The following is a 25,221-nucleotide window of genomic DNA, read 5'->3' as shown; positions in this document are numbered from 1 at the left end:
AAAATGTATATAATTAACACATAATGACATTTGAGCTGTTCATAGGGCCGATATATGTCGTATAGATCGTTACAAAGGACAAAACTACCGCATCGAGCCTATTACAGGTTAGGGATCTAGTTCCAAGGGAGGGCTAGATCAAGTGCATGTAAACTATTTGTACTGTACATGTAAACTCTTTGTATAAATTAATGGAAGAAGATCTCCGTGTGTCATGTTATCAGACACGTCCAAACAAAAACGCAATTAGGAAAAAGTTACAGATCACCTTGGAATGGGGTTTGATTTGAGTCCATCAATTTCTTTTGGTTTTGTCTCTCTGTCTTTCTATTATTAATTAGTTAGATGTTGTCCCAAAATTAACTGTATTTAAATTAAAAAATCGTTAGAAGCAAAAATAAAATATAGATATTTTTTTGATTTATTTAGGGTATCCTTATGCACTAGCCTAGATATATGAAAAACCACAGACTAATTCTTATGGATAGATGCTGCCCACAGATGACTATGTGTCCGGATATTCAAATAGGTCTTAATCAATGTACCTATATCCACATAGTCGCACATAAAGCTAATAATTTAAATTAGAGGAATCAATTCCTCGCTTAGACATCGCTTAGACAACATGGAAATTCCAAAGTATAGATAATTGCTAAGATAAATGTTCTAATAAAAAATAAAGCTTATCTTACGTTTGTCAAATCAGATTAAACTTTTTACGAACCCTAGGTTGCAATCTCCCCCACAAACAAACACAAATCTTGCGTACATGCATTTGTAGGTTCATATGATGGATAAGATACGTTCATTAACCGTTAAGGCACATTATAATTTAGCTAAACTATTATTTGATTTTGGTAATTGAATTTATTCAAATAAAACTAAAGATCAAATTAAAGAACAAAAAAAACTTAGCACTTTACTATGGGACCCTGTTATAGAAAATCTTGGTGTTAAAGTTGTAAATTTTGAAAGTGTTTCAATCGACGAGAGATGAAGGATTCTAAACTATGGCCGAGATTTCAGAGTTTGACGAGAGATATTCAATGACTGTAGAACTTTGAAGCTTTGATTCAGATTCTGTAGAAGGGAAGCCAATCTAAGAGATGATCTTGTTTCACAAACAGAATTCTCATTTTTTATTTACCAGACTTGTTTAAATGTTTGTACCCCATTGTGGTTAAGACTATCGATTCAAAGGGAGAACTTATTCTTAAAATTTCAACCAAATGGTGTATGTGAGTAAAAAAACTCTGGTAGGAGTGGAGGACCGTCTGTTGTGTTGGTCACATCGAAGGTACGTGGAGCCACATGCGCAACAACATACAAACCATTCAACTAATTGTAAAATAAAGTTTAAAAACATTTTTCCTGATTGTGGAATGGGAAATTTGCCAAAATAAACTCACAATTTGATTTTAACTCCAAACTTATACCCAAACTTGAATTAAATATAAAATTAACCTAAAAACTTTGTAAAATTACAACACAGCCCTTTGTAACCAAAAAAAAAAACAAAAGTCATTTTTACGAATATAATCTCAGTAAGTCGTCTGAATCGTCTAAGATGTTGGAAATAGTCTTGACGACTTACTTTTAAGTCGTCTGGTACCAGTTTATCTTAAAAATAATCTATAAATTTTGTAAAAAATATTTTGATGAGTGAAAAATAAAAATCATGTAATTATAAAACAGTTTTAATTGATATAAATTAAGATATGATAAAATTGATTTGTTTTCAAGATAGATGAGTGGAAATAGTGAATCATGATATTTTTTTTTGTTTAGGGGTTTGGCAAACATATGTTGTAGTATTGTATGTATTCTTAGGATTAGATTTTGGAAAGCTGAAATGTTTTTTTCAAAAATTAATTTTTACCTATATGTGTTTATTTTTGTGTGTAGTAAACACTTTTCAAGTTTGATTTGATTTTATGAACTGTTTAATTAGATAAATAAGTTTAGAAGTTATGTTTAGGGTGACTTATATTTCAGTCGTCTGGTGAATAATTTTACCCAGACGACTTATATTTCAGTCGTCCAAATATTCATGCCTAAAACTTTTTAAAACATTATTTTTCCGCTTAAATACTTTAAACCAGACGACTTGTAAGTCGTTTGGGAAGTCTTCTATTTTAGTTTTTCGCTAAAAATATTTTAGTTTTCCGCTAAAAATATTAAAGTCTTCTGGATGACTTACAAGTAAGTCGTCTAGGAAGTCGTCTGAATCAAAAATATTTAATCTAATTGGATTTTTTGTCTCCCTATATAAAGAAAAAATTACACATTCTCTTTCATTCTTTAAAATGGCTGCAACAAAAATATAATGTTCATCATTCTAAAACTCTTCAACCTCTCTCTAATCTCTTTGAACTTATAAACACTAAGTTTTATATCAATTTATTGGTTTTGTCTCATGTCTTACTCACTAATTTATCTTGTTTTTGCATGTTTTTAATTAGATGGTTCTCATCTTCCACTCATTTAAAGGTAGATCTATCAATTTTAGATATGTATTTTTTTGTATTCTATAATGGTAGATTTATCTAATCTTCTACTAATTTTCTTTGTTTTAAGTCATTTGAACGTTTTTGGATATGCAGGTTTTTCAAATCTGGATTTGGATATGCAGGTTCTTCAGATCTGGAAGACGTTTGGGAAGACTTACATGTTAGTCGTCTAAAATATAATGCGCTAGACGACTTCTAGAAAGTCTTCCAGACGACTTCCAGGAGGTCGTCTGGACTTCTTGGAAGTCATCTGACGGAGTCTTCTCCTATGTCTCTCTCTTTCATAACAGATCTGAGCGTTTTGGTAAGTTTTTATGTCTGATTTTTCTTCATTTGGTAACTTTTGTTGTATAAAGTTCTTACTTTTTTTTCCAAACTAAAACTTTTCAAACCCACTCTAATCTTTTTTTTTGCAGGTTTTTAATCAGATGGCTCTCATCTTCCACTCATTTAAAAGTAGCTCTATTAATTTTAGGTATGTATTTTTGTGTGTTCTATAAAGGTAGATTTATCTAATTTTCCACTCATTTTCTCTGTTTTTAAGCCATTTGAACGTTTTTTGATATGCAGGTTTTCAGATCTAGATTTGATATGCAGGTTTTTCAGATCTGGAAGACTTCTGGGACGACTTACCTATTAGTCGTCTAAAATACAATGCGCTAGACGACTTCCAGGAAGTCTTCCAGACGACTTCTGAGAAGTCTTCCAGACGTCTGGGAAGTCTTCCAGACGACTTTCGGGAAGTCTTCCAGACGATTTCCGGGAAATCTTCCAGACGACTTCCGGGAAGTCTTCCAGACGACTTCCGGGAAGTCTTCCAGACGACTTCCGGGAAGTCTTCTTCCATATCAAGTGGAGTCCAAGCATGTCTTTATAGAGGAATGATCTATAATAGTTTTGTTTGTGGTTTGTTTTGTGATTTGCATGTCTACTCTTTTATTTGTGCATTTTTTGTAAAATCAGTAATAATGTTTTCCAAGACATAATATATGTGCTAACAATGTGTTTACACATTTACAAATCAATGAAATAATATACTTCAATAGCATTTTTCTTATCTTTGGATCTCCCATATGCAATAATAAACTCCATTGACCTTCTTCTCATCTTAATAAACAAGAATGTTGGTAGCCTCATATTGATATAACATTTTAAGAAGCATTTTAACCCTTCTTCCAACTCATAACAATAATCACCATTGGTGTCTATAACAATAATACTTAAGAGATGGAAACAAACAATAGTAACTAGTCAAAGCATATCATACTTTTTACAAGTTTGTGTTGAAAAACTTAGTCAAATTTAGCAAAACTTGGTTACCCAAAACATTTTTGTCCCATATTTCACACTTGCTCTAACCATTCTCCATACACTGCATGTAACTGACACATCATCTGAAAAAATCAAAATAAAACACATTAGCAAACATAGAACAAAGAAAACGAAAGTTTATTAAAGATCGACGCGGACGACTTCAATCTAAGTCTTCCAAACGACTAAAATATAAGTCGTCTGGTCAACGCAGAGGTTATTTTTGCAATTGACTTTGAAATTTGTTATCTGGGACGACTGAAAAATAAGTCGTCTACTTTTGTTTGGTTAAAAAAAAACTCCAAAAAAACTAGACCACTTACATTTCAGTCGTCATAGGTTAGTTTTGCATTTGACTGAATTATTTCAGAAGTATGACTTTCCTGGACGGCTTACATTTCAGTCGTCTGGTGAAAATTTGAAATATCAATATTTTGTTAAAACTCGACGACTTACAATTAAGTCGTCATAGGTTAGTTTTGCAATTGAAAATTCAATATTTAATTATATATAGACGACTTACAATTCAGTCGTCCGTCCAACGACTTACATGTAAGTCGTCCAGGATTTAAGAGGTTTGACCAGAATCTCAGAATAAAATTCTGGACGACTTACATGTAAGTCGTCGGGCGGACGACTGAATTGTAAATTGTCTCGGTATAATTAAATATTAAAATTTTTTTTTCAATGGCAAAACTAACATACGACCAGTTACATGTTAGTCGTCGGGTTTTAATAAAATGTTGATATTTCAATTTTCCACCAGACGATTGAAAAATAAATCGTCCAGAAAAGTCAAAATTCCGACAAAATCCAGTCAAATGCAAAACTAACCTATGACGACTTACATGTTTTTTGGATATTTTTTGTAACCAAACAAAAGCAGATGACTTAACTTTCAGTCGTCTCTGAAAACGGATTTCAAAGTCAATTGCAAAAATAACTTCTGCATTGACCAGACGACTTCCAGGTAAGTCGTCTACAGCAGTTAAGTCGTCTACAGCCATACGACTTACCTGAGAAGTCGTCTGGACGAACAGATCTGAAAAAAAACTTGATTTCATACCTTAAATTGGTGAGATAACTTCCTTAGAACATAAGGCTTCTCCAAGCACCCATAATCTCAAACGAAAGTGACCCACCCAGAATCGTTAGCTTCTATGACTCTATGAACCATAAAAAATGTGAATCAAAATCTTAGTTTTTTTTAGCTGAATGTGGAGAGAAAATGAGAGAGATGTTGTGTTTAGTTCATAAGAATGGAGAAAGAAGAAGGATAAATCGACTTTGTGAGCATTAAGAGTTTCAAATTGGTTGTTCATGGTGGTTTGGGTATTGATGACAATGGTAATCTTGTAATTACTTGTAGATGATGAGAGTGAGAGAGTAAAAATATCATGTTCGAAAAAAAAAAAATTTGACGGCATTTTCGTGAATTATATGAACTTGTGGGGTGAATAAGGCAAAACTAATTTCCAAAAAAAGAAGAAATTAGTTTTGTGTTTGAGTTTAAGTTCTAGGTCAATTTTACAAAAAGCCTTTGTGGAAACCTCTTTGCTCCAGTTTATTAATGATTCTACTAGGATCTTTGAGTTTTTAGTCCTAGAAAATATGAATTATGAGAATTAATGGATAATAGGATTACAAGAGATAGCATGATGCAATGTGGTACAGCCAAACATGAATCTTAGAACATGTAAATGTAACATTTCTTTTAATTTGTAATACCATGATTATCTAGTGTTAAAGAAAAACATTTCCGTGATTTATTTTTAATATTTTTTTCGATCATATTGGTTAGAGATTTTGCATCCATGTAGAACCAATTTATTGATTAATATATATATGAGTTTAAAGTTAGAGCTATTCTACTTAATATTATACTAGGTTAAAATCCCGCGTGCTTGCGCAAGATGACTACTTTGTATACAATATACTATTACTTATATTACGTTTTTACATATTATAAAATAATAAATTATATTAAATAATTAAGAAATCAGTAATTATTATGTAAATTATTCTTGTTTATTTGCAATCATCTTATGGTTAATAAATCCAAAGAATCACATTTATCTATTTTATATAGTATATAATTGGATTTAATAATATTAACATTGATATATACTATATAACTAATAAGACTATCTATTAAATAAAGCTTCATACTAATAGGATCTTATAATTATTTGCAATTTATGACCTTTAATAGTTAGTAATTTATAGTCATTTAAAAATATAATGAAAATTTTGAAATTAAAACATTAAGTTCTCAATATTTTTTCAATGCATATTTCAAAAATAAAATGTTTCTATATTTTAATATAAGACTTTAACTCATTGTTTATAAAATTTTCAGTGTGAGGTTTTTAATTGCTTTGGTAATTTATAATCATTTTTAACAATTCAAAATATAACATATACATAATTTTTCTTTTTGATCATATGATTAATGTATTTTTAATTTATTTTAATAATATAAATTAAACAAAAATGATAGAAGATTCACAAATTGTTATCAAATCTTAATTATTCAAAATCATTAATTGTCATATATATATATATATATATATTAATCATAATAGGTAATATATATATGAATCATACTAGGTAATTAAGTATCTTTAATTTTTTTAAATGAAAAATATTTTTTGTACATTAATTAATTTTATAATTATTTTAATAGAAAATATAATATATGTTTAGATGACGCAATTTATTTCTCTAAAAATTCTAAAAATCATTTTAATAATGATATATATCATAACTAAAATGTTGTAATGTTTCTAAAATAAATAGGGATTACTTTATACTCATTTATAGTGGATAAAACTTGGGCTTGTTAAATATTGGGTTTTGGTGTATACAAAAAATGTTCTTAGTTATCATTTTAGAAAACATTATGATTGTAATTTGAGGTTCTTTGTTGTTGTTGGGTTGTCTTGTTTAGAGAACTATGTAACTAAACTTTTCAAAACATGGTTATCTTAGATAAGGATTTTAAAATTCATTTTCTAAAATATTTAGACAGAAATCTTTTAACGATTTCTTTCAGTATTTGAAATATTTTTCCTTTCCGGTTATCTTAATTATAGATTTTTTTATTCATTTGGAACTATTTATATATGTGTATCTCAGTTTAGTCTTAATCATATCTCTAAGGTTCCCTTTCTCCTCAGACGCTGTCATGTCTCAAATCATCGAGCACATCGTCGTTTTCAAGGTCAAAGACAATGTCGACTCCGACAAGATTGAAGCCATGGCCAACGACCTCAAGAACCTCGGCACCATCGACCAAGCGCTTTACCTCTCCGCCGGTCCTATCCAACGTCTCATATCCCCCCTGGGCTTCACACACGTCCTTCATAGCCGAGGAAGATCTCAACGCGTACGTGGCACATCCTGTTCACCTTCGCGCTGTCGAGGAATGGATGCCTATCTGGGAAGACGTCATGGCCTTTGATTATATCGCCGATATAGTCCCCGGGAGCCTAACACCACCTCCAGGATCCGTTGGGAAGATCACGTTACTCAAGGTGAAAGAGAACCTCTCAGACGAGGCGAAGATGGAGATCATGGATGTGGTTAAGGAGAAGTCTGCAGGAGCTGATCAGATCACAGTGGGACTGGGAGAAACCTTCTCTCCGGTTAATGCAAAGGGTTTCTCGATTGCATCGGTTGCGTATCTGAAGGTTCTGGGAGAAACTGAGACTCTCCAGGACTTGGTGAAGGAAAAGGTTGGTGATTATGTCGATGGTACCATTGTTGTTGAGTTCGTTGTACCTTTGTCCTCATAAGTCTCTGTGAAAAAAAAAGAGCTCAAGTTTCAATTACTTGAAGCCTTTGTTACTGTCGAATAATAATGTTTCAGAAACTTTGGACCATGCAATGCCTTCCATTTTCTTTATTTGAGATTTAATTCAAAATATGATTATTGCAGTTTTAAGATAACTTGACCAGCCTACCGAATTAATTCTAAATCTTATTTAGAATGCTGGTTTTGTTTGTTTAAGTGTTAACAAGATGCAGGACACATAGCTTCAGACTTCAGTGATCTGATTCGGGACATATTTTGTTTAGAAATAAGATGTGGAACAATGATCAACTTGAAGCAACATGCACGACCTATAACCCACATGTTAGGATGTCAAATGGGTTGTTTTTTTTTTCTTCAAACAGCTATTCTATTACACAAGATTGAGGTTGTCAGAACAACCAATATAATACAATTCCTTATGGAAAGATCTTGCTATCTTAGCTAATAAATCACACTATACATTTTCCGAACGAGGAACAAAGACAATCAATAACTCTGTGAATCTGATTTTCAACTTCATAAACTCCTCCAACTCAGTATAAAAGTTTGGCCATGTTTCGGGGTCTTTGATCATCCTTGCAGTCGGTCCCAAAAGATTGATATGCCAATACCTGAATTGAAGCATACAATCCATTGCCCAAGATAAAGCCTCCAATTCTGAATGCAATAAGGAGATTCGTCGGTGTTGATTCCTTACTCCCAAATATCAACCAAATATAAAAATATATATTAAACTAAATATTTGAATTAAATATTAATGTAATAGATAATTTTTTTAGACGTTCAATAATAATATCTTAGTCTATTTTGGATACATATTATGAATTAACATCATGTCTCGTACAAGTTTTTTTTTTTTTGAGAATTTAAATTTTTTTGGGATCTATCGGGTATCCATTTAGTTTCAGTTCGGATAAAACTCATAACCTGAAATACAATAAAACAAAATATATTCGGTATTTATGTCTGGTTAAGATTGATTCGAATTTATTTTTATCAGATCGGGTGCGGTTCAAATTTTCGGATTCGGTTTATTTTCCCACTTCTCGTGGTAAATGTATAGCCTTTTCGTAACTTTTAACAAATAGTCATGAACTTCTTGTGGCTATTTTTTGGTTATAGTCGAAATTTGTACTAGTGTTTGTTAATATTTTATATACATTTTAAAGCATAATATATGTTGTAAGAAACCAATATCTAAAAGTACGTGTATGTACTGGAGTTTGAATGCCTTGATCTTAAAACTAATTATCCAAATTTCAATCAATCCAGCTCTAAGAACCTCAAAAGTATTTTATTTACATCAGATTGAGTGACTCGAATATTGATTTTGAATTATTTAGGTTCGTAATACATAATTTAAGAACTGACCCTACATGAAATATAATCTCGAAATGTAGCATAAGTGTATATTTAGAGCATTTCCAAAAAAAAATCCAAAAAAAATTCTGTAACTTCAAATATAGAGTTTTTTGTCCTTAAAAAAAAACTTAAAAACTTCAAATTTAGTGTTTTAAAAAGTGAAATTTCATATTTGAAGTTTCACTACCAAAACTCCAAATTTGAAGTTTTATCTTTTTATTTGTATTTTGGTCCTTATAATTAACTACACATAATATTTATGATTATTTAGCACTTTTTCTTTTATCTTTTTAATTTTTAAAATTTTGTATATCATAAATATTTCGAATTTATTTTTATAAATTCAAATTTTACACATAAAATTAATAAAATTTTAAAATAAGATTTGTAATATTTTAAAACGAGAACTAAACAACAAGAATATTACAAAAGAAACTTAATAAAAACTATTAAAACGATACATGAAGATATAATTATTGCAAAAAATTTAAATATTACAACAACACTAATAGTTTAGTAAATTTGCTTCGGAACCTCTAAAATATTGTCCAAACAAATTTTATGTAACCGAAAATGGAGCATTAGGGAAGTAATTTTATGGAATAATGTGATATTTTTATTTTACTTTAATATTTAATAATGTATTTCTATTTATAATTTTATATTTTAGTGTAAGAGTTTATTAGTTGATATTACTGTAATATTTTAATATATGTTCTAGTTATTTATAAAGTTTTTATGAATTTATATTAATTATGACAAATATAAAGACCATAATGTAAATTACAAGTAGTTTTGGAAATTAATTTGAAGTTTTTCTTTTGGAGTAGAACACTTCGAAATTTTAAATATAGAGTTTTGCAAACTATAAAATAGAGAGTCTTTTTGGAAATGCTCTTAGTGGTTATACATATGAGTGGGCATTTCGGCTTTAACTACGAGTTCGGTTTAGGTTATTTGTGTCTAAGAAAACTTTAACCAAAGTCAACCCAAATTAGTTTGTTTTGGTTTATGTTCGATTTGGTTCGGGTTTTGTTCGGTTCGGTTCGGTTTTAGTTTGCTTCGTTTGTGTCTGGTTCGGTTTAATTTTGTTTTGTTTGTATTTTTCAGTTCAATTGAGTTGATTTTTAATTTTTTTATAGTTCAATTACAAAAATATAATTTATAAAACATTAAAAATCATCATTTAACACTAAATCATTATTTTTAAATATTTAAACATAAAACAAACATCACAATAAATATGCAGAAAATCTAATCCAATAAATATTTTTATTATTATCTTCAAACGTAATATAAATATCATAAATAACTTTCCCGTTTTGATGTTAATATATGAGATTCATATTCTTTTAATTAATTTTAGTTGTGTTTATTCTATTAATCAAGAAGTAAAATGTATAAAATGTTTAGTTGTGTAGTCTAAAAGGTTAAATATATTAAATCTTAATCTTAATAATATTAGTATATGTAATTAGTATATGTAATTAATCTAATTAAAAACATCGGTTCTTTGGTTTGGTTCAGTTTAAAACTAAACCAAACCGAACCATTTGAGTTGATAAAATCTTGAACCAAATGGTTTAGACATATAATTTGGTTCGATTTGGATCGGTTTGGAATCCGTTTGTTCGGTTCCTTTTTTTTTTTGCCCACCCCTAGCTCTACATCTTTTTACTTGTGATAATAAATTATTTATAAGAAAGCATTTCACTAACCATTCAGAAAATGTAAAAATACCATCAAACACCATCACAAATTTATCAAATCGTACCTGCAAGTTGCAATAATGACTGTCAACATGACCTCATACTGATTTGTTGATGTCAGGTTGATGATTACGGACGATCTTGCTTTACAAAGCTGGTGAAAAGAAAAAACTGGCAATAACCATTTTCATAGAGATGCTAGCATAAACTTTCCTTGCGGATTTTTTTATCTTAACTGTTTGCTTTGCAGTTAAAGCTACTACTAAATTGAGCGCCAATAACATGACTGTTTTCATCAGTGAAGAGTTGAACTCGAAGGATGGGTCTGCTAAATATGAGCTGAAGTCAACTTTCAAGAAAGGTAGACATAAGAAACAGAAATATTGTCTTATTACATGCGATTGCATAAATGTAAAACAAGTCAGACAACAACATGATACATAGCAAATCATATTGCAACATAAATAACGGTGCAAGACAGGTACCAGACGACGATTCCTTCGATAGCTTCAAATGGTTGCTTATTCGGTGATGGGAACCACATGGACCCCAATCTGATTAATCAGGGCACTGGATTTTCCGTGGAATCCGACGATCTTGTAACCTTCCTTCTGGATGGCGAAGCTGGAAGCAGATTCGAGTCCGAATGGTGGAGAGGTGCGTTTGTTAGTCTTGAACCTAAGCATTGTTATAACTCCACTTTCAGCTCCAACTACGTTATCGTGACAACCTTCTATAGATGTAATGTACTCACTCGGATAATCCAGCTCAAACTGTTATAGTAAAAGAACATTGTTAGGCTATTTTAAGTTTAAAATAAAAATAATGCAAATGGATGTATGAGAGAAATTAAGTGAATCACCTCCTCGTAACCAAGCAACGTTTTCTTTCCATGTTCTTTGCCCACAATCATCTCACTAGTTTCATTCTCGTACTCAAACATGAGAGAGGCAATACCAACATCTCCTTGTCCTACGTATATCTTCTTCACATTTTTGAAAACGCCATCGTCCCAAAAATCTCCTCCATCACCACCATGTCCTTGGAGTTTCTCTGAAGGAGGAGAAGGAGGAGAGAAAGGAGAGTAATACACCCCAATACTGTCAATACAAGAACCTACTCGTCCATGGAACCCAACAATAACATTTCCTTTGCTCTCATGCACGAACTTGGTACCAGTCACCGTTCCAATGTTGGAAGAGGTTCTCCCTTTTGATGTTTTGAAAATTAACGACCTAAGGACAATACATCCATAAGGTTGAGTAACAGCGTAGCTTCCCTCCACAGATGTGATATATTCACGTGGATGATCAACCTCAAACTGCAAGTAATCATAATACAGTGAATTTTCTATAAATTAATAATATCAAAATTGCAATAATTTATTAACTATAAAGTTATTATTTTATGATTTATTAGAATAATATACTTACAAAAAAAAATTAAAATAGAAGTTACAACTTCTCTTCATGTGTGATTATTTTAAAAATGAACCTTCCCTAAAAAATCGTATTTCATTTATTTTCAATCAACATTAAGTTATCACAGCTTATATTCTTGACATATATAACAACTCCACCTATAAAATAATAAAAATCTGTTTACAAAAAATCTAAGAAACTCTTATTAAAAGTTATAAATATTTTTTTATAAAATGATGCATTAATTAATTTCTTAATTAGTAGTATAATATTATTACAACTTAATGTTAATTAATATTTTATTATAAAATAAAAAATAAAATTTGTATGCTATTTTCATAAACCCTCTAATTATGGTCTATATTATATTAAAATAAAAGTACTATATGAATTAAATATAAAAACTATATTAAATTGATAGATTAAATAATTTTATTTTTATAAATCTTTCATTTAAATATCATTTCCATTCTATTAAAATAGAAGTCACAACTTCTTTTCATGCGTGATTATTTTTAAATTGAACCTTCCTAGAAAATCATATTTCATTTATTTCTAATTAACATTTTGGCATCACATAAATATGACAAATCTTAAAAACAAATTTCAAATATCTTTTACAAAATAATGCAGTAATTTGTTTCGTAATTATTATAATATTATTACAAATTAATGTTAATTAAGATTTTATTATAAAATAAAATATATATTATAGTTTATATTACATTAAAATAGAAGTGCTATATGAATTAAATATAAAATTGATTAATTAACTTATTTTATTTAAAAAATATTTCATATAAAATATCATTCACCATTAAAACAGGTAAACATTCGTAAACTATGTATAATTTTTTTCAAAAAGTAATGTGTAAATTATTATGGCATAAAAATATATTTACTTATAAAATCCTGTTATATACTAAAATTATAGATGTTAAAGTATATTTTTTTTAAACACAACAAGGAAATATAAATAAATATATATTTTGTTATATAGAATAACTAAATAAAATTTAAAAATATTTTCTATGAAAACTTTAGAAATTAAAAATATATATTTTGAAAGAGATTATCTATTTGATTATTTCAGATTATGAATCTATTGTACAGAACTTGAAATTATATTAGTATGTAATAAAAAAAAGTAAAATGTATAAAACAATTCTGTATATATTAATAATGTCAAATACAAAACCTAAGCAATAAGATTATAGAATTACATTGATATAAACTTAAAATGTAAATATCTATGATTATATCTAAGTTATACATTTATAAAATGTATAAATTACCCGCACGGACGTACGGGTCAAGCTCTAGTTTTGTTATTACTATCATATTTTGGAATATTAAACCTAGGATCATAAAATTTTATTAGTATATATGTCGTATTTATTAATTTACTAAGTATTAATTTATAATATGTATACTGTATATTAGTAATTAACATCTTGAATTCATGAAGTGATTATTGGTTAGAAGGAATTAGGAAAACCTCATATTCGGTTCCTTCCTTAACCCCTCGCTGACGCATCTCCACTTGACCAGCTATGTCATAGTCGAACTTGATATGCCTAATTGCAGTACCATCGAATGTAACATATACTTTTCTTAAACCATCACAGTCACCGCCATCGTCATAACTTCTGCCTGTAGTTTGACCACCTTCCATTGCTGATTTGGTTGATGGAATCCTGATGAAATATGCTCCAAGAGAGTTGAGATTTTTCTCAGCAAACCCATGAAATCCAATGATTTTCTTCCCGTTGGCTGCTAGTGAAAACTTAGTACCCTCGTTAAACCCCATGAGATCAGAAGTCTTCTGGTTTGTGATGAATCTAAGCGACTGAATCACACCTGTTGATTCATCGTAATAACCCTCAACAGATCTCAAATATTCATTCTCCAAATGGATAATGTCAAACTGCATACAAAAGAAACAAAAAAAAAACGTTGATAAATAAATCGAATTGGTATATTCACATAACACGATTTTGTAATTTAAAAATACTATTTAATAGTTCATTTTAAGTTAGATGTTTTATATTTTAATTTGAAGGGTATTTGAGTTTTGAGATATTGAAATGCAAATTTTGTATTAGAACTTTTTTTTGTTGCACTATGCATATCTAGATGTTTTAAATGTTAAGGATTTTGCATGAAGCATCCAGATGCAAATTTAAAAGAATACTCTCTCCGTTAAATAAAGATAGATTTTCTAATGGTTTCACACATATTAAAAAAATATATTAAATTACTATGATAAGTGCAGTTTTCAATATATTTTAACCAATATTAATTCAATAAAATAAATTAATTTTTTTGAAGTTGACAATTTTTTCATGGAACCATAAAATATTTATTTTTTTGAAACAGATTTTTTTTTTAAAATATCTATTTTTTTTTAAACAGAGAGAGTAACATTTAAGCATCTGCATTCATATGCATCTTGGGAATACAAAAACGGCCTAATTACATACCGTTTGAGTCATCCCACGACCAGATACACCATGGACTGGTCCAACAATAGTTTGACCAGCCTTCTTATACTCAAACTTGATGAACTGAATGCCTTCAAGACCACCTCGTACATGTATCTTTGTTACACCCTCGTAATCTGATCCATCATCCCATTGAACTCCTCCTTTTCCGCCTTTAGGTTCCACCTTCAACGCTATCATTTAAAGAATTTTTTTCATTCTTTTATGGTTCATTGTTTGCAATAGGCATAATCATTTGCATTAGTAATTAGGCAGGTACCTGTTTCTTGAGAAGGGAAAACTTGAGAGTAATATGCACCAATGCTATCAACACAAGAACCCACCCGTCCATGGAATCCAACAATAGCATTACCTTTGCTCTCCAGCACGAACTTGGTACCAGTCACTGGACCAATCGTTGAAGAGGTTCTCCCTTTTGATGTTTTGAAAGTCAATGACGTAAGGACAATACAGTTGTAAGGTTGTGTAACAGCGTAGCTTCCTTCCACAGATGTGATATATTCATATGGATGATTGATCGTAAACTGCAATAATAGATAATAGATTGTTCATAGAACTAACTAAGTTTTAACTAAAGCGTCCACCTGTCAAGTTGAAACAAATGTTTAACCTCATGTTGTGTTCCGGTCGTCACCCCTCGCTCACGAATTTCCTCATTGCCAGCTTTGTCGTAGTGGAACTTGATATGCCTGATCGCAGTGCCATCCGTTGTAACAACAACTTTTTTTACACCATCGTAGTCACCACCATCGTCATAACCTACACCTGTAGTTTGACCACCTTGCATTGCTGATTTGGTTGGTGGCATCCTGATGAAATATGCTCCAAGAGAGTTGAGATTCTTCTCAGCAAATCCATGAAACCCAATGATTTTCTTTCCCCTGGCTCTTAGTGAAAACTTAGTACCCTCGTCGTACCCAATGAGATCAGAAGTCTTCATGTTAGTTTCAAACTGAAGCGATTGTATCACACCGGTAGACTCGTTGTAGTAACCCTCAACAGATACCAAATGTTCGTTCTCCATATGCTTTATCTCGAGCTATGTAAAAAATGATAAAACAGAAAAAAGATCGTTTGTGGTGCCAATGATATATAGGATTAAGTTTAATAAAACAGTAAATCGGGTATAACTGAAACGATTTTTTTAGACGGCGCGTAGATGCCTACTAGACACTAATCTTGTATAGAAAATCTAATTACGGTCTAGCAATTTTCTGAACATTTAGGACTGAAGAGATGAAGTTTCGTCTAATTAATTATTTAGAGACCTTTTTTTTGTCAAAATGTTATATTTAAGACACGTTTTCATACCGTTTGTGTCAAACCACGACGATCAGAGACACCATGGATTGGTCCAACGGTTGCTTTTCCAGCTTTGACATACTCAAACATAATGAACTGAATGCCTTCACGACCACCTCGTACATGTATCTTTGTTACACCCTCATAATCGAATCCATCATCCCATTCTTTCCCTCCATTTCCACCTTTAGCTTCCACCTTTAGGACCATAGTGTACTGCGTAGTGTCTAAAGATTTTGTTGCTTAGTCATTAATTTATTTGAATCATTACCAACTTGAGCGGAAAATGCAAATTCATTTTGTGGAAACAAAGTAGAGAAATTACTTAGAACATACCTAAAAACGTTTTTGTCATCTTAAAAATAAAAATGACCAAAATAACTTAAATGTTTTATAAAAAAAAAGTAAATATACACTTATATTTATAAGGTTAATTAATTTAGACATTAGAGTTAAGAGATGAGATTTAGGATTTAAGGTTTAGAGTTTAGCTTTTAAAGTTTAGAGTTGAAGAACAGGGTTTTAGAGATAGGATTTCAAATTTAAAAAAATAAAAAAAAATTAAAAATTTAAAATAAAAAATACTATTTTGATTATTTTAGTTTTTGAGATCCATTTTTATTATAAAAACTTAAAAAAAATCTACCCCAGAGAATTATCCAACAAAGTAAGCCGATGTTAATTTTCAAAAGAAAAACAAAGTAAGCCGATGTTTACTGGGTTGAGAGTAAACAGTTTTCACTGCTTTATATGTTACCAAGTGGAGTGAAAATATAAAATCAACTACTTTATATAAAATATGAGAGAGAGAGAGAGAGAGAGAGATTACCTCTTCTGCTGGAGTAGAGAGAGAGAGAGAGAGAGAGAGAGAGAGAGAAAGAGAGCTGATGAAGAGTTGAGTGATGATGTAAAAGCAGGCACCGAAGGTGCCCTTTTATACATGATTTTGCATTTCTTCTTTTTTTTGGTAAAAATGTTAAGAAATTTATACAGAAATGAATTTATTAATCCTAACATTAATCATAGTCCTAACTTTATCATTTTCTAACTCATCACGATGCCACCATATTCGTGAAACTTCCAATATATCCAATTTGTATTGACTGGTGACTCATGGTAACGTACAGGCGATAAACGTGCATTTTGGAATATTTTAATCATTTAATTATCTCTCTCTTGCAACGATCTTATGATCATTTGATCAATTTTTATTTGGATCCAAGCAACCTAAACACGCATTTGGAATTCTTGTGTTTTTAATAAAAAAGTGTAATATGTATATGTTCGGGTTATTTTTCTCTAGTTTAAGATTTTCTAAATTTCATAGGAAAAAATATCTTTTGGCTACTTCTTTCTTAATTATATCTAGTTGTAATTATAACTAAGTAAACGGCCGAGGTTTACAATGCCGCTAAACTTAAACTTCGAATAAATAAACATTTTTGATGAAAAAAAAGGATAAGTAAACATTTTCTTTTCTCACCGTTTAACGTGGATCCAACAAGAGGTTGAATGCTCGTGGATCTCAAAGTTTTATAGTACAGGCATACTAAATTAGCCGATATAATAGGGCATGTTGAATTTCTTTTTAGAATTTTTTCATATTTTAAATCCGGTTTGACGTTTTGAGGCATGTGCTTAAGATAAAATCAAATAGAAACTTGTACTGAATTGATCGTTCTGTATGATCTATCCTCTATATATTATTTGAGAAGCATTGCAACATTTTTTTGTAGCCACGTGTCATCACTATAATGATTCTTAGAATCATTAGAAAAATAAGTTGGTCCATTTAAATATATAATAAGTTTTTTATTAAACCACAATAAATGCATTATTAATGTGATTCATTATTTCCTTAAATAAGATTACGGAATTGCCTAGTGTGACTAAAGTATATATGACAATTAATAATTTTGAATAATAAAGATTTGATAAAAATAAGTGTGTATTATAATTATATTTATTTAATTTTAAGCTATTAAAATAAATTAAACAATCATAGTAACCATATAATAAAAATTTAAAAAATTATTTATATATTATATTTTGATTTTTTTTAAACGAGTATAAATTACTAAAACTATTAAAAGTTTCACATTCAAATTTTGTGATCTATGATTTAAAATTTTTGTTATGACATGATACCAATAATTAAAAAATAATATAAGTTGAAAGTCTCATTTAATAAGTATCAAAAATAAAAGATATATAAATATATGTATCATTTTAAATTAAACTATATGCCATATAAAAAAACATAAATATCGTAATTTTGAAATTTACTTTAAACATTGTTTTTGATAAAAAAATTAAAAAAATATTGACAACTTAATTTTTTAAAATATTATAAATGACTTAAACTATTATTGCCACAGTGAAAATTTTGTTATCACTAATTTAGACTTTTTCCTATAACAGATACAAATGATAAAAAAAATATGAGCAAAAAGCATCATCTAATAAATATTAATATTAACATATACCATATATATGTCACTATCATTTAAATTTAATTATATATCATATCAAATAGAAAAAATATTTTTTCGATTTATTAAATTTATTTATATGTTCGCACCAATTTAATTATATAAGTAGTAGATAATGACTTTTTAATTGTTCAATATATATTTATTATTTCATAATATGCTATAAACATATAATATATAAAATAATTTATATATATAATGTTCATCTCGCGCAAGGCGCGGATCTTAACCTAGTTTCTATTTAATTACCATAAGCTATTATTAAGTTAAACTCATGTATGCAGAGCCCTTTCTATCATGTTAGATGCCAATATGCCATAGACGAATTAAAAAAAACGACATATTATAGTCTCTATTGTAAATTCTTTAAAGAACAAGTAAAGAAACTATTTCAAACATTAATTACAGATCTAATATTTACAATCAATAAAAATATTTGTTAAAATTTAGTTCACATAAAGTAGACAAAATGTACTAAAGCTAAATAAATATGATTTTTTATCCAAGCACAATAAGTTTTAAAAAGTAAATAACAATATGAATAAATGTTAAATAAATAGAGAAGTAAAACAGAAAAAAAAATTATAACATGTAAAAGCTCTATGTATATATATTAATACTATTAAAACATAAATACTTTTGAACTGAGGCATATGTGTTTGAACATACAAAAGACAGCACACCATGGGTTACGAATTTACCATTAATTCTAGGGCGATAGTGTTTTACAGATGGTTCTTGATATAGCATCTTAGAAGGTTTTGATGGTTTGATGGGGGCAAGAAATGTCAGGGATACTCTTTCCCCTATTCATGCGGAGGTGAAAACGCTATTTTGGGCAATGGAGTGTATGAGGAACTTGCGTCAGTTTCAGATTACGTTTGCAACGAATTGTATTCAATTGGTGAAGATGGTTTCAAAACCAAAAAAATTTCCAGCATTTGCAAGTTATTTGGAAGATATCAAAACTTTGAAAGAAATTTTTTTTTCAGCTTAGAGATCATTCATATTCACAAACACAGAATTAAAAGACGAATATTCTAGCACGCAGTATCAGGAAACAATCATATTTCATCGTTTACATGGATACAGAATTTCCGGTTTGGTTTACAAAACCAGTATTGAGTTTATTTAAGCTGATCAAAAAAAGACATAAATACTTTTTTCATCTATTTACAAATAATCTATGGTGGACCATTAAATTTATTTAAGTTTCCAATATTTTTGACATACTCTATATTAATTATTTTTAAATATACAATCTAATCTCAATATAACCTCAGATAATGGACCCACTAACCTAACAAATCACATACAACAATCTTACGTAATCTTTTCTTTGTTTCAAATTTTGAATAACTTATATGTATATCATTTGTTTCTAATTATTAGCTATGCACTTCTTAACTTCAATTCATCGTACAAATTTTTTATATACTATTATAATATTACAAGTTTTACTAACTATTATAAGGTATGTATTGTTTATTGTTTATGTATACTGATATTATAATTTGGTGATGAAGAAAAAAAATTGATAATATAATTTGGTTATGCTTCAATTTTGTATATAGTTTACAATGATTATAATACAAATTAAATTACCATCATTATAAACATATATGATGAATATACGTCAATAGTCAAAAGTTATTATTTTATTCAATAACTACAGAGCTTTAATTGTTTTACTAGATTTTGATCCGTGCTTAAAAAGCGCGGGTTTGATTTTTTATTAATTTATTGATCAAAAACTGATTTACAAACTACCATTATTTTTGTTTCGAACTTGAGTTTTTAGGTTTTTATCATTTGTTTTTCTTTTCTTTTCAAAATATGGATTTTTTTTCGAAATATGGTAGTTGTTCTATAAAAATATTTGAGTTTTAAGATTTGTTTTCATATCCGACCTAGATTCATGGTTGAACCTAAAACCCGATACATTGTATATAATCTGGTTCATATTTAATGAAAAATTCGTTAATTAAAAATAACCCGGTAAAAACCCAAAAACTCACTATTAACCTTCAATCTGATACCATTGATCCGATAAAACATAAAATATATGATAGTATTTTTTAAAAAAAATTGATTAAATTACTCATATATTTTTTAATATTACATAAGTTAGTGATTCTTTATAATTTGATGAAATTTTATTATATTATCTATATAAAAAATAATAATAAAAAACTTATTGATATGACAATTTTAGTTTATTTTCGTTATTAATAACGTATTATAAGTTTGTGATTTTATTTTAGATTAAAAATTTTATTTTAATATAATTTTTAAAATATTCTTGAACACTCGTAATTGTCATATTAATAATATGTATAAAATGACATTATATATGAAAAAATGATATTCAAATATGTATATGATATATGGTATAGGATATATGATTTGGTTTGTATTGAAAATCTGTATAATATTCAAATGAACTATTTTGAATATTGATACATATATTTAAGAAAATCATATTTTCATGTTTGTTAATTTATTTATAGTTCATAATATATTTATACTTATATTAAATTTAAAGTTAATATATCTTTTAAATATATATAGGCTCATTATTAATAAATCTCTTTAGGTGTATTTGTATGCCCAAAAACAAAAGAGTTAAATGCCATTAATGAATTTTATTAATTCTTTGTAAAAATAAGGGTATTTTTGAGAAAATATTAATTTTCATTAAGTGAATGATCATGTTTTAATGGTATTGATCACCCAACGTTATTATTTTTATTCGATAACTATAGACACACTTATGCTCAATAATAGACCTATAATATTAAGTCATCAATATTAGCATGAATTAGCAGGTATAATACAACAGATTATATTATATCATTTGGGAGATTTACCAAATATGACTCAAAACTTGATTTTAAATACAAAACTGTATCCAAACTTGAATCAAATGCATAACTAACCTAAAAGCCTTGTGAAATTACAGTCAGCCCTTTGTGACCAAAAAAAAATATAGATACTGTAAGTCATCTAGACGACTTCCAAAGAAGTTTTCTGGTGTAGTTGATCTTAACAATAAATTTAAAAAATATTTTGATAAGTGAAAATTTAAAATCATATAATTATAAATAGTTTTAAGTAATATAAATTAAAATATAATAAAATTGAATAGTTTTCAACATAGATGAGTGAAAGTAGTTAATCATGATATTCTTTGGCTTAGGGTTTGACAACATATGTTGTAGTATTGTATCTATTCTTAGGGTTAGATTTTGGAAAGCTTAAATATTTTTTTGAAAAATTATATTTTACCTATATGTGTTTGTTTTTGTGTATAGTAAACATTTTTTAAGTTTAATTTGATTTTATGAAGTGTTTAGTTTTTTTTTTTTTTTTGTCATCAACAATACAGACTTATACTAACTCTGTAAACCAAACCGGATGATATGAATCCATGTGAACAACAAAAGACGGTTGCTTTCTAGCACTGCGCGCTAGACGATCCGCCTTTGAATTTTGCGTCCGTGGTACATAGATAATCTCTGATCGGGTGAAGCTCTCTTTCAGGGTCTTGATATCTTCCAAATAATTTGCAAAAGCTGGCCATTCTTCTGGTTCGGAAACCATCTTTACCAATTGAGAACAATCCGTTGCAAACGTAACCTGAAATTGACGTAAATTCCTCATACATTCCATTGCCCAGAGCAACGCTTCAATCTCTGCATGAAGAGGCGATAGACTAGTCCTAACATTCCTCGCCCCCAACAATCCATCAAAACCTTCCAAAGTACTAAGCCAACCTTGTCTTGAAAAACCATCCCCCTCTTTCCACGAGCCATCTGTAAAACACCATCCTCCTGGGATCGACGGCAATATCACATCTATTATTTGTGTTGTCGTCCTCTGGTCATTCACTACTTGTGCCTCAGCCCACAGTGTTGACTCAGTATCAGCCAATTTAAGCGTATCCATAGGATCCATATCCAAATTACTGAAAACTTTATTATTCCTAGCTTTCCAGATATACCATAGTATCCATGCAAACTGATGATCCTCCATCTGCGGGAGAACTCTCCAGAATAGATGATCCATATTTGTGAAGAGGGATCTAGTTGGAAAAATATCTTGATTTGATAGTATCTTCGAAAGAGCCCAGACCTGAAGAGCTGGAGGACATTCAAAAAACACATGATTTGTCGATTCTTCAGGAGCTCCACATCTGGCACAACAAATATCCCCATGGATCCCCCTCGCTTGTAAATTCTTCCGCACTGCTATACATCCTGACACCAGTTGCCATAGGAAATGTTTTAACTTTGGTGGGCACCGTATTTTCCAGCAGTAAGCCTTCAAAACATCAACTGTGGGACCAATCAGTAGCGGTGGCCTTTCTCTATCTGGATAAATCCGCTCGACCTGATATCCTGATTTGACCGTATATTTTCCATTTTTTGTAAAGTGCCATCCATCTTTATCCACCCTCTGAGTCCTGCTCAATGGTATGCTTTCTATAAGTTTCACATCCTGAGGATCCACCAATGTCCGAATTGCCTCTAAATTCCAAGTACGCGAAGTAGAGTCAATGAGGGACTCTACAGTAAGGTCCGGATATAAATTGTGTTGATTTTTATTAGCTGGTCTCGGGCGAGTGGTTGGGAGCCAAGGATCATTCCTTACAGATATAGAAGACCCTGATCCCACCCGTTTAATTAGTCCTTTGCTAACCAGAGATCTAGCAGAAACAATACTCCGCCAGCCATATGACGGAGAATATGAACGAATCGGTTCCAAGGAGGAAGCATTCCTATAATACCGACCTTTGAAAACTCGAGAAAATAAAGTGTTTGGCTTTTCTATCAGACGCCATAGCTGTTTACCCAGCATCGCCGTATTGAAATCAGTGATGTCTTTAAACCCCAAACCTCCTTCATCCTTATTTGCACATACCTTGTCCCATGATTTCCAATGCATACCCCTTGTGCTTCCCCCTGGACTCCACCAGAATTGTGATACCGCACTCGTTAGTTTCTTTACTGTTGCTTTTGGTAATCGGTAGCAGGACATCATATGATTTGGTAATGCTGTAATCACTGATTTAGTGATCACTTCCTTTCCTCCTTTTGTAAAGAACTTAAGAGTCCACCCATTGACTCGATTATTTAAACGATCTTGTACAAAACTAAACACTTGGATCTTTGAGCCCTCCATATTTTCCGGTAAACCCAGGTAGGATCCCATTCCTCCAAGATTCTGGATTCCCAAAATATCTCTTAATTCTTGCCTAACAGATTCTTCAATCTTATATCCAAATTGTATTGAAGACTTATCAAAATTTATTAATTGTCCTGAAACTGCCTCATATTCCTTTAAAATCCTGAGAATGGTTTGACACTCTTCTTTTTGAGCTTTACAAAAGAAAAGGCTATCATCCGCAAAAAGCAAATGAGAAATCGACGGGCAGGCTCTTGCTACCTTCATCCCTGTTAATTGATGCCCTCTCTCTGCCTTCTTTATATTTGCAATTAAAGCCTCAGTACACAGAATAAATAGATAAGGTGATAAAAGATCTCCTTGACGTAAGCTCCTACGGGGAATAATGCAGCCACGTGGTTGTCCATTTATGAGAACCCTATATTCCACAGATGATATACATTCCATCATTAATTTAATCCAATGAAGGTCAAATCCCAGTTTCTGTAATAAGGCCTTTATAAAGTCCCACTCCACTCTATCATACGCTTTGCTCATATCCGTTTTGATTACCATATACTTTCCTTTACATGCTTTATTAGTCCGCAGTCCATGAAACATGATCTCCTGAGCGATAAGAATATTATCAGAGATCAACCTTCCAGCCACAAAAGCCGACTGAGTTTCGGAAATGAGCCAAGGAAGATAAATTTTTAGCCGCTGGCATAAAACTTTCGAAATAATTTTGTACCCTACATTACAAAGACTAATAGGCCTCAATTCCGTCATCCTTGTGTTTAGTTAGTTAATTTAGTTTAGGGGTTATGTTTAGGGTCTTGACGACTAACATATAAGTCGTTTGGCGATTAGAAGACTTCTCTGAAACTCATCTAACTCTCGCTAAAAATATTTTAGTTTCCCGCTAAAAATATTTTACTATCCGGCTAAAAATATTGAAGTCTTTGAAAGTCTTTTGAATCGAAAATATTTAATTTTATTGGAATTTTTGTCTTCATATATAAAGAAAAATTTACACATTCTCTCGTCTCCTCTCAAATGGCTGCAACAAAAATGGTATGTTCCTCATTCTAAAATTCTCCAACCTCTCTCTAATCTCTTTAAACTTATAAACACCAAACTTTATATCAATTTATTTTTTTTGTCTCATATCTTTCTCACTAGTTTATCTTGTTTTGCAGGATTTTCATCACATGGTTTTCATCTTCTATTCATTTAAAGATAGATCTATTAATTTTAGATGTGTATTTTTGTGTGTTCTATAAAGGTAGATATATCTAATTTTTCACTCATTTTATCTGTTTTAAGCCATTTGAACGTTTTTGGATATGCAAGTTTTTAGATCTGGATTTGGATATGCAGGTTTTTCAGATATAGAAGACTTCTGGGACGACTTACCTGTTAGTCGTCTAAAACATAATACGGTAGAAGATTTCTAGAACGACTTACCTGGAAGTCTTCTGACGGAGTCTTCTGACGGAGTCTTCTCACATGTCTCCCTTTCATAACAGATCTGAGCATTTTGGAAAGTTCGTATATCTGATTTTTCTTCATTTGGTAACTTCATATTGCATAAAATTCTTACCTTTTTTCCCAAACTAAAATTCTC

The 25,221-nt window shown here is 30.0% G+C and overlaps 2 protein-coding genes across 2 annotated transcripts; one reads left to right on the top strand and one right to left on the bottom strand.

The window, feature by feature from the left end:
* Window positions 1–6,485: 6,485 nt before the first annotated feature.
* On the top strand, window positions 6,486–8,170 carry LOC103868574 (stress-response A/B barrel domain-containing protein UP3). The gene is given in 2 exon segments (XM_009146657.3): window positions 6,486–7,193; window positions 7,195–8,170. Coding segments are annotated over 2 exon segments (609 nt in total). The 5' UTR covers window positions 6,486–7,008; the 3' UTR covers window positions 7,619–8,170.
* A 1,194-nt stretch (window positions 8,171–9,364) lies between these two features.
* LOC103868572 (jacalin-related lectin 11-like) lies at window positions 9,365–17,830 on the bottom strand. Its single transcript, XM_009146656.3, has 8 exons — window positions 16,766–17,830; window positions 15,946–16,163; window positions 15,245–15,673; window positions 14,894–15,158; window positions 14,614–14,807; window positions 13,629–14,057; window positions 11,572–12,030; window positions 9,365–11,482 (listed from the first exon to the last, which is right to left on the bottom strand). The coding sequence occupies exons 2-8, from the start codon at window positions 16,144–16,146 to the stop codon at window positions 11,231–11,233; spliced, it is 2,229 nt and encodes a 742-aa protein (XP_009144904.1). The 5' UTR covers window positions 16,147–16,163; window positions 16,766–17,830; the 3' UTR covers window positions 9,365–11,230.
* Window positions 17,831–25,221: the final 7,391 nt, after the last annotated feature.

Source organism: Brassica rapa, chromosome A05 (assembly GCF_000309985.2).
Source record: "Brassica rapa cultivar Chiifu-401-42 chromosome A05, CAAS_Brap_v3.01, whole genome shotgun sequence".
NCBI classification, from domain to species: Eukaryota; Viridiplantae; Streptophyta; class Magnoliopsida; order Brassicales; family Brassicaceae; genus Brassica; species Brassica rapa.
Note: the sequence above shows the minus strand (reverse complement) of the source record. Positions and strands in the feature narration are given on the sequence as shown.